Source organism: Panthera uncia (assembly GCF_023721935.1).
Source record: "Panthera uncia isolate 11264 chromosome C1 unlocalized genomic scaffold, Puncia_PCG_1.0 HiC_scaffold_4, whole genome shotgun sequence".
In the NCBI taxonomy this organism is placed as follows: domain Eukaryota; kingdom Metazoa; phylum Chordata; class Mammalia; order Carnivora; family Felidae; genus Panthera; species Panthera uncia.
In genome coordinates, this window is record NW_026057585.1 from 100,271,886 (window position 1) to 100,290,745 (window position 18,860).

General features: G+C 46.2%; 1 protein-coding gene and 1 long non-coding RNA gene across 4 annotated transcripts in view; both read right to left on the minus strand.

Moving 5' to 3' along the window:
- LOC125913618 (calmodulin-binding transcription activator 1-like) overlaps positions 1–195 on the minus strand; it is a 424,752-nt gene extending 424,557 nt beyond the window's left edge. The window contains exon 1 of one of the 3 annotated variants that reach the window (XM_049618851.1): positions 56–195. In XM_049618851.1, coding sequence (XP_049474808.1) covers positions 56–100 — 45 coding nt within the window. In that variant the 5' untranslated portion in view covers positions 101–195. The remainder of the gene's footprint in view (positions 1–55) is intronic. The other 2 variants (XM_049618853.1, XM_049618852.1) reach the window with 2 other exon arrangements.
- Positions 196–2,989: 2,794 nt separating this feature from the next.
- Positions 2,990–16,375, minus strand: LOC125913157 (uncharacterized). The gene is made up of 3 exons (XR_007454937.1): positions 16,089–16,375; positions 15,705–15,786; positions 2,990–3,254 (listed from the first exon to the last, which is right to left on the minus strand). It is a non-coding gene; the product is annotated as an uncharacterized LOC125913157 (long non-coding RNA).
- Positions 16,376–18,860: the final 2,485 nt, after the last annotated feature.

Genomic DNA, 18,860 nt, shown 5'->3' on the forward strand with positions numbered 1-18,860 from the left:
GCCGGGTCCCGCCGCCCGCCGCGCCGCCCCCGGCCCCTCACGCGCCGGCTCTTACCTTCCGGCTTGTTTTCGGCAGCCATTTCCCCTCCGCGCGCCACATCCTCCTCCTCCTCGCGACCGGGACCCCGAGCGCGCGCCTCGTACCGCCGCCGCCGCCGGCCCAGCCACCCCGCCGCCGCCGCGCACCCGCCCTGGCCCCGCCCCGCGGCCCACGCACTGCGCCCGTTGGGCCGCGCGGCTGCCACTCATAGTGCCCGCCACCAATCGCCCCGCACCAGGGGTCTCACTACTCTCCGGGAGGAGCGTCCTATCCGCCCGGCCCATTGGCTGGTCACCACCCAACGGAATGAAAGGATTGGTCAAGAATCAACGCCCCCTCCCCACCCACTCCCAGGAAAGCCCGCCTTCCGGACCTAAACAAAGCTTCCCAGTGGTCAGAGTCGGAAAGAACTGCCCAGTCAGGACCCGGCCGACACCGAATATTTCCTCGAGGCCGAGACGTGGCGCTTTGATTGGGCGTTACTACAGTGTTTCCCAGGCCGTCCAGACCAATCAAAGGGGGTTCCCGGAACTCGGGAGCGGTGAAGGGAAGCCCCGCCCCCGAGCGTGACCGTCAGGAGGAAGGCGCTCTCTCATTGGCGCGCTGGGGCTTTTCCCGCGTGCTCCCGGGGCTGAAGGACGTTCCCGGGAAAGCCGCTGCCGGCGCGTGGGGTCCCGGTGGCAGTGGAGGACGCGGCGGGATCTCCGGAATCCCGCGGCCTGCCGCTGCCGGGGGACACCGCGGCCCGGGGCCTCGGGGCCGGGGTCGGCCGGGCGCCGCGCTCCAGAGCCCGGTCGGCCCGGGAGCCCGGGCGTCGCTGCCGGCCGTGGGGGAGGGGCGCGCCTCCCGCCAAACCCCGCCCCTTCCCCTCCCCCCCCCCGGCGCTCCGCCCCTCCCCCCCCCCACGCCCGGGCGCCCGCGCAGCCGCGGCCCCTCGCGCGGGTTCCCGGTCCGCCCGTGCCCGCCGGTGCCCGCCTTCCGTTCCCCACCCCCGGTGTGCTCCGTTGTCCCCCTTTCTGGCGGCTTAAAATACTGAAACTTTATTTTGGTCACGTTGGCCATGTGACCCACAGAGCCGATGACTCATAACTGCCTGTCCCAGGATGAGGCCGCCGAAGGAAACCTTGGAGGAGCGCTACGCCGCGGCGCGCCCGCCCGGAGGGCGAGGCAGGCCAAGTTTCCTTCGGTTCTGGGTGTAGGGTCGTGGGTCTTCGCAGCGAATGTTCCAGCGCCCGCGCTGCGTGCGGGGTGGGAGGCCAGCCTGGAAACAGGTCAGGAGCACCCCGCGGGGGACACGCGCGCCGCCGCGGCCGCTCCGGAGGGCTGTGCGCACGCGGGGGACCGGCGCCACCGGGGGTGGCGGGGTCCGGAGTGCCCCCTCCCAGGGAAATCGGCACTGGCGCACGTGGGCAGGTGATACCGGAAACAAAGAAAGGGCTGAGCCCTCCAAGTTTAAGAGAAAAAGGAAGAAAAGTTGAATGGAAAGCAGAGCTCCAACCCCTCTGTGTGGATCTTGCGTGGCTTGCAGTGGGAACATTTCATTCCTCAGATGTTAGGTTTTTTTCCCCTTCCTACCGTTGAAGACGACTAGCAGAATCAGCGAAAGGTCATCTTCGAGAATTTTGACGTTCGGATTTGACTGCCAAAGTGAATTCTGTGCCAAGCCTAACATGCGTTCTTGTAGTGTTCACAAGTAAAAATTTAAGTTTGCCAGGAATAAAGATGTCCCAAAAGAATGCTTTGTATTAGACACTCGTTCTTCAACAAACCTTAATTTTATGAACCTCAAAAAAATGCAAAAATTTAACAACTAGGGTGCAATATTTTATCGATCGGCATTCTTAATAGTACCTATGTTGACGATTTGAGTAGTGAAACGTCCTTAAAAGTGCTGGTGGCATTGAAAATTAGTATAACCCTTTTGAAAAGCAATTTTACTGTACGTATTAAAAGCCATAAAAAACGTCTGCATCTGTTGACCCAGTAATCTTACTTCTGGGAATCTATTCTAAGGAAATAACACTAAATGCCAAAAAAGCTATATGTGTGAAGGTATTCTTCATAGGATCACTGTATTTATTACAACAAAAACTTGGAAGCATCCTAAACATGCTAATAATGTTGGGTATTTAGTAAGTACATTGTTTTATATCCGCACAATGGAGCATTATGGTAGTCACAGACCTCAGAATAGCTTACCCATTGCTAGGTGAGGGGGAAACTGTTCATTTATCATATGATGTGTTTCTAGTTAAAAAAAAAAAAGCTGGATTTTGTAAAAAGGTTAATACAAAATACACTAAAGAAATAACATTCAGGTGATGAGGAATGGGGTTGTTTTTTAATTGTCTCTGTTGTCTATAACATGGTCCTAACTATACAGCTTTTATAATTGAAACATGTATTGAAATTAAAACAGGATTTTATCCAGTGCCTAATGGAGGCCAGACACTGTTAGGTTCTGAGGATGTAAAGGTGAATAAAGTTGGGCGTCTCCCTCCACAGGTCTCACAGCCTAGCAGGGGCTAACAAACACAAACAACAGGTCACAAGTCAAGCTGCAGTGGGGACGACACGGAGTTCATGAATGTCACCAGAACTTGAAATAAGCAAGGCTGTCATAGCAGAAAGCACCTGTGGGGAAGCTTCTTAGACTCGGGCAGAAATGGCAGTTTTCAAACTGCAACCTGGAAACCTGGGGAAGTGAGGGGATCCTCTGGACTCTTTCTGTGGGTCGACAAGGTCAAAACTTTCTTCCTAACAATACTACGTCAGTCTCTTACACACATACAGTGTTTTCCAGAAGTCACATAATACATGACGTCAAAACAGACTGAGGGCAGAAGCAGCTAGGAGAATCTAGTTGTCTCTTATTAAGTGACATATTAAAGAGATTTGCAGAACCATAAAACAATGCTGCTCTTATCACTAACTTTTTCATTTTGGAAAACTTAGTTACTAAAAAATATGTATGTTAACATGTAATGGTTTATTTTTTTTAACGAGCTCATAAATTTTTTTTAAATTGCTGTAGAGTATATACGTGATAAATAAACATATCACAAACAAAAAGCTCTTTGGGGTCCTTAATAATTTTTCAGAGTGTAAAGAGATCCGAGATCAATGGGTTTGAGAACGGCTGGCCCAGAGGATGAGATGTCGGGGGTAGGCTGTGGCTGGTTGGCTGTGCTGTTGTCTAGGTGACTTCAGGCTGCTGTAACAAGGGACCAGGAACAGTGGCTTGTAACAACTGAAATTGATTTCCCACAGATTAGAGGTCTGAGATCAGGGTGCCTCCTCCCACTGTGGAAACCAGAGAGGGGAAGCAAGTCCCCTCATGACTCTTAAAAGGGCACTAATGCTATCATGGGGCCCCACCTTCATAGCTTCATCCAATCCTCATCATCTCCCCAAAGCCCCACATCTTAATACCATCACATGACTGGCAGGCTCCAACATACAAACTGGGGGGTGGGGAGGGATTCAGTCCATAACAGCTGGTGTTTGTCTTTGCTTGAGAGGTTACCAAGAGGTAGGCATTTCCAGTCTGGGAAGTCATTTAGAAAGTGGCTAAATGAGCCCATTTATAAAGGAGAGGAGTCGGGAGAAATGCTGGACACCCTACCCTATGAATCCTTGCCCATTTTGGCCCCAATGTTCTTCAAGGAAAGAATTCTACTGTCCAGGAACAGATGAACATAGGTAAATAAGGGGAATATTAAATGATCACTTTCTCATCTCAAAAAACATTCTAAGAGTGTTCTTTCCTGGTCAGCATAATTACAGTGATTGTGTATCGTGACAGGTGATGAAGATAAGAGTGCCAGGACTTGAACATAGTATTGGAAGTCCTAGCCTCAGGAATCAGACGACAAAAAGAAATAAAAGATATCCAAATTGGCAAGCAGGAAGTCAAACTTTCACTCTTTGCAGACAACATGATACTCTATATGGAAAACCCAAAAGAATCCACCGAAAAGCTGCTAGAACAGATCCATAAATTCATCAAAGTCTCAGGATATAAAATCAATGCACAGAAATTGGTTGCATTTCTATACACCAATAATGAAGCAGCAGAAAGAGAAATCAAGGAATCGATCCCATTTACAATTGCACCAAAAACCATAAAATACCTAGGAATAAACCCAACCAAAGAGGTGGAAAATCTATACACTGAAAACTATAGAAAGCTTATGAAAGAAATTGAAGAAGACACTAAAAAATGGAAAAATATTCCATGCTCATGGATAGGAAGAACAAGTATTGTCAAAATGTCAACACGCCCAAAGCAATCTACATATTCAATGGAATCCCTATCAAAATAACACCAGGAGTCTCCATAGAGCCACAACAAACAATCCTAAAACTTGTATGGAACCAGAAAAGACCCCGAATAGCCAAAGAAATCTTGAAAAAGAAAACCAAAGCTGGAGGCATCACAATTCCAGACTTCAGGGTGTATTACAAAGTTGTAATCATCAAGACAGTATGGTACTGGCACAAAAACAGACACTTACATCAGTGGAATTGAATAGAGAACCCAGAAATGGACCCACAAACATATGGCCAACTAATCTTTAACAAAGCAGGAGAAGAATAGCCAATGAAATAAAGACAGTCTCCCCAGCAAATGGTGTTGGGAAACCTGGACAGAGACATGCAGAAGATTGAAACTGGACCACTTTCTTACACCATGCATAAAAATAAACTCAAAATGGATGAAACACCTAAATGTAAGACAGGAAGCCATCAAAATCCTAGAGGAGAAAGCAGGCAAAAACCTCTTTGACCTCGGCCACAGCAACTTCTTACTCAACACGTCTCCAGAGGCAAGGGAAACAAAAGCAAAAATGAACTACTAGGACCTCATCAAAATTAAAAGCTTCCACACGGTGAAGGAAACAATCAGCAAAACTAAAAGGCAACCAACAGAATGGGAGAAGATATTTTCAAAGGACATATCAGATAAAGGATTAGTATCCAAAATCTATAAAGAACTTATCAAACTCAACACCCAAAAAATCATACAGTGAAGAAATGGGCAAAAGACATGAATAGACTCTTTTCCAAAGAAGACATTCAAATGGTTAACGGACACATGAAAAGATGCTCAATATCACTCATCATCACAGAAAGACAAATCAAAACCACAATGAGATACCACCTCACACCAGTCAGAATGGCTAAAATTAACAACTAAGGCAACAACAGATGTTGGCGAGGATGGGGAGAAAGAGGATCTCTTTTGCAGTGTTGGTGGGAATGCAAACTGGTGCAGCCACTCTGGAAAACAGTATGGAGGTTCCTCAAAAAATTAAAAATAGAACTACCCTACGACCCAGCAATTGCACTACTGTTATTTATCTAAAGGATACAGGTGTGCTGTTTTGAAGGGTCACGTGCACCCCAATGTTTATAGCAGCACTATCGACAATAGGCAATGTATGGAAAGAGCCCAAATGTCCATTGACAGATGAATGGGTAAAGCAGTTATAGTATGTATGTATATATGTGTATACACACATATATATATGTGTGTATGTATATATATACGTATATATATATGTGTGTGTGTGTATATATATATATATATGTTTGTGTGTGTATATATATATATATATACACACACACACACACAATGGAGTATTACTCAGCAATCAAAAAGAATGAAATCTTGCCATTTGCAACAATGTGGATAGAACTAGAATGTATTATGCTAAGCGAAATTAGTCAAAGACAAATACATGACTTCACTCATATGTGGAATGTAAGATACAAAACAGATGAACATAAGGGAAGGGAAGCAAAAAAATATAAAACCAGGGAAGGGGACAAACCATAAAAGACAAATATAGTGAACAAACTGAGGCCTGCTGGAGGGGTTGTGGGAGGGAGGATGGGCTAAATGGGCAAGGAGCATTAGGGAAGACACTTCTTGGGATGAACACTGGGTGTTCTATGTAGGCAATAAATCACTGGATTGTACTCCTGAAATTATTACTGCACTATATCTAACTAACTTGGGTGTAAATTCAAAAGAAATAATAATAAATAATTAAAAAAAAAAAAAAAGAGTGGCAGGACTTGCTTCCTTAAACTGGAAGTTACTGGATTTGACACAGGAAAGCATATACTGAACCCACTTCAGAGGCTTAAAGACTCCTGCTCACTCTTTCCCAACCCAGGACAAGGAAGAGTTGAGTTGTTCTACCCATGACTCCTTAGCTTTGGAAGGGCTACATTGTTCAAAGTAGTACTGTCCTAAAGTTCTACTTCCAAAAAAGTTTCTCCCCTTGCTTTCTCTTTAATTATTCTTTTTTATTTCGAGATCACTACAGCTTTGCAAGCAGTTGTAAGAAAAAATACAAGAGATCCCGTACCCCCTTGCCTTTTTAAGACAAAACATAATGAAAACTTGTGAGCTTTAGCAGAACAAACCTTTCCCTAGATATCCCGTTTTTCCAATCCTGCAAACCTCCATCTTTCCTCCTTTCTACAACCTGCCTGCCTCCACGCACAGAATGTCAGCCGTTGTCATCTCGAAAAGTCTGCTCTCGGTGAGCAAAGTACAGGCTTGTCAGTCCACACATAATGAGCTCTTTAGGCCTAGTAGGGCTAAATTTCAGCTCATTTGAAATGTAATTTGAACATAAAAGTCCTGTTCTGTGGACAAAGAATCTGTTGAAATTTTGAACATTTTCTTTTTATTTCCTTTACCAAAGTACAGCCAAGTCAGCAGGGACCGGATCTCTAAGGCTAAGGACCAACCACACCACTTCTGGTGGGTTTGTTTTCCTTTTAGTATTAGAACCCAGAATAGAACATTATCCTTGTGATAGTGGTTCCAAGAGATGTTATCTAAACGACAGCTTTAATTGTAAAACCTTCCCACAACTAACTAGAATTTAAATAAAAGTTGGCGGCGGGGGGCAGGGGGGGACCTTTCCACATCACCCAGCTATTGCATAAAACAGGCCTGAGTGCACCCGCTCTCCACGGACCCTCCTTGGACTTAACAGCTAAGTGCCTTTGACAGGATGTCTGTCATCTTCATGCCCTACTTAAAAAATCAATCCAGTTTTTTCTGGACTTTCCCTTTAAAACGAGAGTCTTGGGGCACCTGTCTGGCTCAGTCGGTGGAGCATGTGACTCTTGATCTTGCAGCTGTACGTTCGAGCCCCACATTGGGTGTAGACATTACTTGAAAATAAAATCTTTTAGGGGTGCCTGGGTGGTTCAGTCGGTTAAGTATCTGACTTCGGCTCAGGTCATGATCTCACGGTTCATGAGTTTGAGCCCCGAGTCAGGCTCTGTGCTGACAGCTGGAGTCTGCTTCGGATTCTGTGTCTCCCTCTCTCTCTCTGCCCCTTCCCTCCCTCAAAAATAAACATTAAAAAAATTTTTTAAGTAAAAAATAAAATCTTCTAAATTCATTCATTCATTCATTCATTCAAACTAAAGTCTCTTCCCTCCTTCTTGAGCTTTCTGGTATTACAGCCTAATCCATTGTTATTGAATTTGAACTCAGGATCAAAGAAATGGCTACTTTTTTTTAAAGAGGGAAATGGTTAAAGAGACAGGCTTTGCTGGTTCAGAAGGGTACATACGCAAAGAACTTAACGACTTCAGAAGCTAACAGACTTAGGAGACCAGGAAGCTACCTCTGCTTTCTGGAACCCAGCGAGATATCAGTGGGGCCCCCAGACTCTCTGTAGAGCAAGGACTTGTGGGCAGCAGTCTAATTGGAGGGAGGGGCGAAAGTACTTAGTATCTGCCCTGCAACCCCCACTTACACATTCATTGTCTATTTGTATGGTTCCAGGAGGCAAATAGAGACAGTAGGGCTGCTCATCACCCTCTGGCCACCACTGAAGGCTGGTGAGAGTATCTGGAAGGTTCCTAGGTTTTGTTTGTTTTCTTATTTGCCTCAACACTTTCCATTGTAATTTATTTTGCCTTTCAGTCTTCCAAGGAAACTTTAATTAGTTGTTGAAAATAAAGTGACCTGTCAAAACACCTGAAGGAGAAAGCTGCTGATTACCTATCAGTACTGTTGTCTCTGATGGGCACTGAGGCGCACCCAAGAAAAATCAGCCTGCTGCCATCTACCAGAGCCCATAAACACAGCATGGACTCACAGGCATTTAACTGTCGTGAACTTCTCCATTTTTCAAATGAAGTCAGCAATTTATTTTTCTTTAAGTATTAAGCTGTGGGATATTATGCAGCCATTAAAAAGATGGGGGTAGCAGTGTACGGGTGGCTCAGTCAGTTGGACGTCCCACTCTTGATTTTGTATCAGATCATGATCCCAGTTTCGTGGGATCGAGCCCCGTGGGGGACGCCATGCTGAGCGTGGAGCCTGCTTGGAATTCTCTCTGTCTCTCTTCTCTGTCTCCCTCTGCCCCTCTCCCCAGCTTGTGCTCATGCTCTAAATAAATAAATAAATAAATAAATAAATAAAGGGTGCTGCCATGTAAGTTTCTCCAGCTTAGCTGTTGAATTGGAACAAAGCAAGACACAGGGCATGATGTATACTGCTCTCATACTACACAATCATAACATCTATGGTACATAGAATATTGCACATATTCTAGCATGTACAGAAAACATTTCTGGAAGGATAACAAGAAACCTAAATACTACCTAAATTTTCCTTTGCGAGTAAAACAGAAAAAAGAAATATGGCTTACTCTTCATTTGATATGGTTTAAGTCTTTCTTACCATGTGCATCTACCCAACAAATATTTATTGGGTGCCTACGATATACCAGCTACTGATTCTAGGTGTGGGGGTACAGCAGTGAACAAAACAGACAAAATCCCTGCCTTCATGGAGCTGGCACCGAGGGAGGAAAGACAGATGATAAGCAAATACATGATCAAAGGTTAGAGAATGATAGATGCTTACAGAAAAATGAAGTAGGACAAGAGGGTGCTGTTTTAGACAGGGCGATGTCCCTGAAGAAAGTAAGAGTGAGCCATGCAGTTACCAGGTAGAAGAACATCCCAGGCAGAAGAAACCGAAGGTGCAAAAGCCCTGTGGCAAATGCACGCCTGGTGTGTCACAGAGACTGCAATGAGGCCATTCGGGAAGAGTGCAGGACTTGAATCCAAAGAGGAATCTGAGGCCAGATCCCACAGGACTTTGAATCCATGGTAAAAGGTGTGGACTTTATTCTGAGGGTCCTACAAAGTCTATGGAGGGTACTGAGCTGGGAGTATACTTCAGTGGTGTTTTAAAAAAAATACTCTAGGGGCGCCTGGGTGGCGCAGTTGGTTAAGCGTCCGACTTCAGCCAGGTCACGATCTCGCGGTCCGTGAGTTCGAGCCCCGCGTCGGGCTCTGGGCTGATGGCTCGGAGCCTGGAGCCTGTTTCCGATTCTGTGTCTCCCTCTCTCTCTGACCCTCCCCCGTTCATGCTCTGTCTCTCTCTGTCCCAAAAATAAATAAAAAACGTTGAAAAAAATAAAAATAAAAAAAAAATAAAAAATAAAAATAAAAAAAATCACTCTGGGGCACCTGGGTGGCTCAGTCGGTTGGGCGTCCTGACTTCGGCTCAGGTCGTGATCTCCCGTGGGTTCAAGTCCTGCGTTGGGCTCTGTGCTCACAGCTCGGAGCCTGGAGCCTGCTTCGGATTCTGTCTCCCTCACTCTGCCCCTCCCCCGCTCGTGCTCTGTCTCTCAAAAATAAACATTTTTTAAAAAATTAAATAACTAAATCACTCTGACATGAGGTGAATAGGCTCTAAGGGCGTAAGAGAGGAAGCAGAGACACTCAGCAGGCGATTATTACAGTCAGGATCTGATGGTGGCTCAAACAAGGTGTATGAGTTTCCTGTGGCTGCTGTAACAAATTACCTTAGTGATTTAGAACAACAGAAATTTATTCTTTTACAATTCTGGAGGCCAAAAGTCCAAAATCTGTTACATTGGGCCAAATTTAAGGTGTTGGCAGGGCTGTGCTCCCTCTGAAGGCTCCAGGGAAAATCCATTCCTTGCCTCTTCCAGCTTCTAACTGGCTGATGGCCACATCACTCCAATCTTCAAGGCCAGCATCTTCAAAACTCTCTCTGCCTCATCTCCACATTGCTCTCTGCCTCATCTCCACATTGTTCTCGTGTGTGTGTGTGTGTGTGTGTGAGAGAGAGAGAGACAGACAGACAGACAAACAGAATCTCCCTCTGCCTCTCTCTTAAAAGGACAGTTATAATGGCATTTAGAGACCACCCAGATAATCCAGGACCATCTCACTCATCTTAAGATCCTTTTTGTACAGTTTGTTTGTTTGTTTGTTTATTTTGAGAGACAGAGAGAACATGAAAAGGAGGGAGAGAGAGGAGAGAGGGAAGGAATCCCAAGCAGGCTCCATGCTGTCAGAACAGAGCCAAATGCAGGGCTTGAACTCCCGAACCATGAGATCATAACCTGAACCAAAATCAAGAGTGGGTCACTTAACCAACTGGGCCACCCAGGCGCCCCATCCATCTCAAGATCCTTAACCATGTTGGCAAAGACCCTTTTACGAAATAAGGTAACATTTACAGGTTCCAGGGATTATGACCTGATATCTTTGGAGGCCATTGTTCAGTCCAAGGGTTAGCAAAAAAACATTTTTTTTTCAATAAAGGACCAGATAGTAAATATTTAAGCTTTGCAAACCCTGTAATCTCTGTCATAACTACTCAACTGTTACACCTGCTGTGGCCGTGCAAAAGCAACTACAGACAATATCTAAACAAATGGCCATGGCTATGTTCCAAATGAACTTTATTTACAAAAACAGGAGGCAGGTCATAGACCAAGATGGGGGACTTAAGAGAGAGGTGGATTTGGAATATGTATTGAAGGTAGAGATATTGCTTGGGTTTTGCTAAAGCATAGGATGTGAAGGATAAAGGAAAGAAGTGCTTTGGGCCAAGGTTTGGCTCCTAGGATATTGGCCTCAGCAATTGAGTTGGTAAGTGTTGCCACTTAAAGATTGGGGAGAGGCAAGTTTAGGAGAGGCATCCAGAATTCCATTTAGGACATGTTAATTCTGAATGCATATCAGATATCCAGGTGGAGACATCAAGAAGGCGACTGGATATATGCACGTGAGGCACAGAGAGGTTGTGGCTGGAGATACAAATCGGGGAGGCAATCAGCGTCCAATGGCATCTAAGACCATGGGACTGATGAAGGTTTCCTAGGGCATTGGGAGTCTAATTTACTCTCTTACTCATCATTTTCAAAAAGCTTATAAAAATCATGACTCTCTGGGTGCCTGGGCGGCTCAGTCACTTAAGCATTCAACTCTTGGTTTCAGCTCAGGTCATGATCTCATGGTCCGTGAGATCGAGCCCCACATCAGGCTCTGAGCTGACAATGCTGAGCCTGCTTGGGATACTCTGTCTCCCTCTCTCTCTGGCTTCCCCAGTTCTCTCTCTCTCTCTCTCTCTCTCTCTCAAAATAAATAAGCTTTAAAAAAAATTATGACCCTCACACAAAGATACAGTGAGTGCGTGTTGAGAATTGTCTCTAGCTCCTTAGGTTATGGGGGGACCAGTAAGATACTGACACCAGTTGGAAGAAGAATTTGAAGAAGAGAAGTATATTTATAGGCAAGCAGGAATGCGTGGTCCAAGATGCAAAAGTGGTTCATATCCTATGGCGCAATGAAGCGGCATGTTTTCCTGAGGGCAGAACTCAGTTGTGTCTACGGGTAAGAATCTTCTGTATTTCTTCACAGATTTCTGCTCCTACCAGGTCCACAGAAAGGCAGTTAAATGTGTTCACTCCAGGGGAGCCTGGGTGGCTCAGTCAGTTAAGTATCTGACTCTTGATCTCAGCCTCAGGTCATGATCTCACGGTTCGTGGAATAGAACCCCACACTGGGCTCTGTGCTGATGGTGGGGAGCCTGCTTGGGACTCTCTCTCTCTCTCTCTCTCTCTCTGCCCCTCTCCCCCTCTCAAAATAAACATTTTTTTATGAAGGTGCTCACTCTGGTAGAATCACACCCTCCCCAGAGGGTCCCCCAGGCAATGCCCAATGCTTTGCTAAAAGGACAATCTTGCTCATTTCCAAATCTTGGACAACCTTTCCTGTTCCTGTGATTCCACATTTATTGAGCACCTACTAAGTGACAGGCACCATTCAGTGCAATGAAAGTACATCACTGAACAGAAAACACATATTTCTGCTTTCCTGATGCTCACCTTCTAGGGAAGGCAATAAACATAATAAAGAAAATCTATAGTATGTGAGAAGTCCATAAATGGTACAGAAAAAAAAAAAAAGTGGAGCAGGTCAGAGGGGATCAGGAGGACCAGAGTTGGGGAGATGTAGTTTGAAATAGAAATGGTCAGGTCAAAGGCCAATTAGCTCAGCAGGTTAGATCGGGGTGCTGACAGAAAGCGTCAAAGGCCAATTAGCTCAGCAGGTTAGATCAGGGTGCTGACAGAAAGAGTCAGGGTAGATATCATCGTGAACTTGACCTTGGCAGGACGAGTGGGGAGTCTGCCTGGCTCAGTCGGCGGGGCATGGGACTCTTGATCTCAGGGTTATGGGTTTGAGCCCCATGCTGGGTGCAGAGATTACATACATACATACATACATACATTTTTAAAAATTGACATTCAGGGGCACCTGGATGGCTCAGTCACTTTAGTGTCCGACTTCCTCTCAGGTCATGATCTCACACTCCGTGAGTTTGAGCCCCCGCATCGGGCTCTGTGCTGACAGCACGGAGCCTAGAGCCTGCTTCGGATTCTGTGTCTCCCTCTCTCTCTGCCCCTCCCCTGCTCTCTCTCTCTCTCTCTCTCTTTCTCTCTCTCTCAAAAATAAATAAACATTAACAAAATTTTTTTAATTGACATTTGGGCAAAGAGTTGAAAGAGCTGAGGTAGTTAACCTCATGGATATTAGGGAGAAGTTTGCTTAAAAGACAAAAAGCATTTGGAATTTTTTTTAATTTTTTTAACGTTTATTCATTTTTGAAAGACAGAGACAGAGCATGAGCAGGGAAGGGGCAGAGAGAGGAAGACACCGAATCCAAAGCAGGCTCCAGTCTCTGAGCTGTCAGCACAGAGCCCGACGCGGGACTCCAACCCGTGAACCGTGAGAGATCACGACCTGAGCCAAAGTCGGATGCTCAACCGACTGAGCCACCCAGGAGCCCCATATTTGGAATTTTTAAAAAAGAAGGTTAATTTTGTTTTTAATTAGTGAAGGAAAAAAATGTAAGCAGTAAAATTTGAGTCATAGATTGAGCCAAAACAGTTTGTTTCCCTGCCGGCGACGCCTTCTTTCCGATTCTAAGCAGACTGTGATGCCGTGGGTACAAGATAAATGCTAAATCAGAAGGATGATTCTAACAGTCCTGATCTCTTCGCCCTTTTCAGAGTGAAAATTGGCTCTTCTTTCTCATTGGAGAGGAGTCCCATCTGCCTTGCTCTCCCACCCACAAAGAATTTGACTGCATGTGTGACAAATACTTAGAGGAAAAATTAAACTTTTAGTAGTAAATAGCAATTCAAACATAGGTTTCTCGAAAGAGAATTTGCTGGTTAATGGAAGTGCTGCTCTGAAGTAGACCCGGAACTCCTGATGTGGCTTCTAAAACTCTGCGATAGTAAACGTAGAAAAATGAAGTTTTGTTTCTCTGTTCTCTGTTGGTGTTGGGGGTGGGGGGCGGTGCTGGGATTACTTCCATTTTAATTCAAACTGTAAAGCAGAGCCTCAAGACCTGGGCAAAGATTTCTCACAGCACAATTTTCTTCTGTGACAAAAGATTTCTTTCTTTTTCATCTTGTCAAACATAATCACTCACAGATAAAGTCAATTTGCTCTTTTTGCCTTCGTGTTGGGCTATTTCCTTTTGCCAGCTGACTAACGTTTTCTAGGGCAGGTTGGAATTAATCATTCAGCACCCTGAGATTTTTCAGGCCAGCCGGGACTGAGGATTCGAAACAATAAAATCCACAGTTCGCCCTCTGACAAAGGACCTCACACTTGGCAAGGAGTGGACCACAAACCACCTTAGAAAACAACAGTTTGGGGGCGTCTGGGGGGCTCAGTCAGTGGAGCGTCTGACTTCGGCTCGGGTCACGATCTCACAGCTTGTGAGTTCGAGCCCTGCATCGGGCTCTGGGCTGACAGCTCAAAGACTGGAGCCTGCTTTGGATTTGGTGTCTTCCTCTCTCTGCCCCTCCCCCACTTGCACTCTGTCTCTCTCTCAAAAATAAAAATAAACATAAGAAAATTTTTTAAAAAAAGAAAAAAAGGGGCGCCTGGGTGGCTCAGTCGTTTGGGCATCCGACTTCAGCTCAGGTCATGAGCCGGTTCGTGAGTTTGGACTCCACGTCGGGCTCTGTGCTAACAACTCAGAGCCTGGAGCCTCGGATTCTGTGTCTCCCTCTCTCTCTGCCCCACCCCCACTTGTGCTCCAACTCTCTCAAAAATAAATACACGTTAAAAAAAGTTTGTTTTGGTTTTTTTTGAAGAGAAAAACGGTTGGGAAAATTTCACCTAATAAATAGCCCAGTCCTGATTCTCCGGATCTGGAAAATGTGCTCATTTGTCACCCTAACTAGAAGTCATTTGGTGCTAATTATTCTAGAACTCGTGGCCGTTCTCCACTTCCCCAAGGGGCCTCCCCCTCAAGTGCAAGCACACTTCATTGTTTTATCTGTGACAAACCCCAAGCCTGCCTTGTGGGGTTTCAACCCGGAGGCTCTGAGCCCTGAATGCTGGTTCTCCATTCACTGCCTTCGAGTGACCTGAAACGCCATGATCTTGCCACCAGGCTGGAGCCTTCGCAGGCCCCTCCTGCAGAGCCAACCTCCTCCTGCCTGTGCTCAAAAACCCGGGCCACTTGCCCTTCTCACGTCTGGAGCTTCAAGCCCAAGAGGCAGAATGCGGTGCCCGGCACACAGGAACAGCAGGCCGAGAGCAGCCAGGCTTTTAGGCCAGCCGGCCAGGGTGCTAGAATAAATGTCAAGGGATATTTGCTGCAAAGAGGCTCCAGAAATAATGTAAAATTGTTCTGTCCTTTTAAAAATGGAAAATGCCTTGGCAGGGTGATATATTATTTGCCTGGCTGCATTTTCTCTCTGTCTCCGTCAAGGCTTGGAAAGGACTGGCACTTCTGCCTTTCCAAGCGGAGTTCAGTGTAACTGGACCACATCTAATGCCTGTACGATGCAAATGAAGATTGAAAGTGTTGTTTCCTTTGATGTGTGTGACTAAATGCTCAAAGGGGATATTTTCTTTTCGATCCTCCAGTGGATAGAGCCTCTTTAAAAATACCTGTTGGCTCCCTTTCCCCACTGGCGATTGCCGTAATTCCTGCATTGGAGACGGAGGTTGGGTACAGTCATGATGAATGTCTTTCTCTGAGAAGAATCCCCTGCTCGTGTTTGCAATGATGGTTAAAGCCCGGGAGGGAATTAAGAAGCGTGAAAGGCACGTTAATGATGGGTGTCTGCAATGAGCCACTCAGGCTTTCCTGGAAAAGTCCAGAGAGCGCATTTTAAGAGCGAAGTTGGGGAGGTGGATGAGTCACGGCCGGGCTTTGCAGTGACGCCAGCTCTTTCTGGCGCCCAGTGGCACAAAGGGCCTGGGAAGCTGGTGGGACCCCCGTTGGCGAGAGAGGCTGACCCACAGGTCGGCCGTCCCGTCTTACCCCTCGTCTCCTCCGCCAGCAGCCGAAACGATCCTCACCAGTGCCGGGGGAATCCTAGCTCTTCTCTGAATCTGGGTGGTTTCTGGAGACACACAAACACACGCAAGGAAATTAATAGCTGTGAGCGTTGTCAGGGCTCCCAGCCTCCAAACTGGCCGAGCTGGGCGCTTTGAACCACTTTCGAAATGAGAAGAAGCCGAACCGTGATCCCACCTCAGCTACTTTGTCCTCCACACCCATGTTCAGCAAGGCAATCTACAAGAGACACTTCCACGGGAACGCAAACACAAACAAACAAACATTTGGATCCATCTGGGACATTTCCTTTACTTTTCATGTCACCTCCTTCCCCCTGTTCCCTGGTACATGTTTGTAGTGTCTCACCCGGGGAGGAAGCTGGAACGCGGATTGTTCTGGAGATGGGAGACTAGTGGGGAGGTCCAGGATAACAGGGGCTCGTCACATCCCGTTGCTCAGGGACCTGAGCAATAAATAATGAATGAAGAATGAGTGAGTGAATGAATGAATGAATAGCCCAGCCCTATCCAGAGGAACCACATTGTTTCGGGAGCAGGAAATTCACATAGAGAGGCAGGAAAGGTAACCCTTGAGTGGATGCTGTGCTAATCTGCTCCAGCAGCCATAACCCTGTGCCATCGACAGGGTGGGGCTTACATAACAGAAAGTTACTTTCTCACAGTTCTGGAGGCTGGATGTCACAGAGCAGGGGTCGGCAGGTTTGGTGCCTCCTGAGGCCTCTCTCTCTGGTTTGTAGATGGCTGTCTCCTCCAGTGTGCCCTTGCAAGATCTTCCCTCTGCACACAAGCACTCTTGGTGTCTCTGTGAGTCCCAATTTCCACTTCTTAGAAGGAAGCTGGTCCTACTCAATTAGGACCCACCCTATTGAGCTCATTTTAATAGAACCACCCTTTACAAGGTCCTGTCTCCAAATACAGTCACATGCTGAGGCACCAAGGGTTAGGGCTTCAAGGTACCAATCTTTTTTTTTTTTTTATTTACTTACTTTTTAAAATGTCTATTGATATTTGAGAGAGAGAGAGAGAGCACAGCAGGGGGTGGACAGAGAGAGGGTGCGGGGATCTGAAACGGGCTCTGTGCTGACAGCAAAAACCCTGATATGGGGCTTGAACTCACGAACTGTAAGACCATGACCTGAGCCGCAGTTGGACACTTCACGGACTGAGTCACCCAGGCGTCCCCAACACGTTGGTGCTTCTTAACGCAAAAGAGCGCTGGTCTCCTTTCCTGCCCTGTTAGCTGGGACTACATTCTCCAGGCCTTTCATCCAAAACATGTTATGCAAGTATCCCTTCAGTGTAAACCCTGAAGTACTTTTGTCTTTTAAGATCCTGGTTTCCTTCCTCTCTTCTTTCGTCCGTATCCTAAGAGGCAGCATGCTATGTCAGCAGGTGCCGGTGGCCTCCTGGCTCTGCCCATGCAGACTATTGCCTGGCAGGTGTCTCGACGTTGCTGAGGGCCCCCTCATCTGCAGGAGGGGCCCGATCGTCCCTGCCCTGCCTGCCTCACAGTATCACTGTGACGATCTCGCAGCGTCATGTTTATGTGTCCATCCGGCTACATGTGCCTGCCGAGGTGTATAAGTCTCAGAATAAACAAGTCCATCTTTCCAGAGCATCTGTTTTAAAATACGATCGTTATATTAAAATAAGCACAGATGTGTTAGGAAGCAGAACAAAAAAATTGGCATGAAACGCAAATAAAACGGAAGATTTCAAATAAAATGTGTCCTTGCTGCTGCCTATGTGTTTCTGTCGTCCCTGGTACTGGGGTGGGGCGGGGGGTGTTGGAGCAGTTGCTAGTATGCCATGAAGATGTATGAGGCCGCTCTCCAGGCACTGATAGGGAACAATTGCCAAGATATATTACCAAGTGAAAAAATCCAGGTGCAGAACAAGGTGTTACCATTTGTTTAAAAAAAAGCAGGGGGCGTGTGGGTATCTATAAATGCTCGTGAATGCCAAGCACACTTTGCAGTCATACAAGGAAACCCGTAACGGGGTTACCTCGGAGATAAAGACCTGGGGGACTGGGAGACAGGGATGGGAAGGAGACCTCTCACCATGAACCTTCCTGTATGACCTGATTTTTCAAAACATATATGGAGTACCTGTTTTTAAAATGCATGGTTTTTAAAAGCCACAGTTCCTATTTTAAAATTAATTCGTTATCGCTCTTCAGATGATAGTCATCAGAGTTACGTGGAGTATATGAGTATATGAACTATATGAGTTACATGAATATGTGGCTATATGAACCATATGAGTTATACAGAGTATTTGGGTACGTGAATATATAGAGTAACGAATATATGAAGTTTGTGAATATTCAGGGTGAGACACCTTGGATGCAGCCCTGGGCAATGCTAACATTGATGAAGTGATTGGATTGGAGACTGAGCAAAAAAAAAAAAAAGAAAGAAAGAAAGAAAGAAAGAAAGAAACAACCATAAAAGCAGAAAAGAGAAGGAGGAATAGAAGAAGGCCACAGAGAAGCCAAGTCAGAACCAATTCACACCCACTAGGACGACTACCATCGAAAGCAAAATAAAATACAACAGAGTAACAAGTGTCAGGATGGGATGGAGGAATTGGAGCCCTGGGCGCTGCCCGGGGGCTTGGAGGATGGCTCTTGCTGGGGAAACAGTGTGGCGATTCCCGAAACAATGAAGCATAGAATGACCATATGACCCAGCGCTTCTACACTCAGGCATACACCCTGAAGACCTCAAGGCAGAGACTCGCGTATTCGTACACACACGTTTGTAGAAACGTCATTCACAATAGCGAGAGGTAAAAGCGACCCAAATGCCCATCCCTGGATGAACGGATAACCAAACTGTGGTATTCGCGCAATGGGATGTCATTCAGCTCTAAAAAGGAAGTTCTGACCTTGCTGCCGCACGAACGCATCTTGAAGACGACATGCGAAGTCTCAAATAAACCAGTCACACAAGAACAAATACGGTACAATTCCACTTCCGTGAGGCCCCTGGAGTAGTCGAGTTCGCGGAGACAGAAAGTGGAACAGAGGTTGTGTAAATACAAGGCGGGGGGTGAGCCTGGGGCATTAGTGTTTCACGGAGGCAGTTCCAGTTGGGAAACGTGAGAAAGAAAG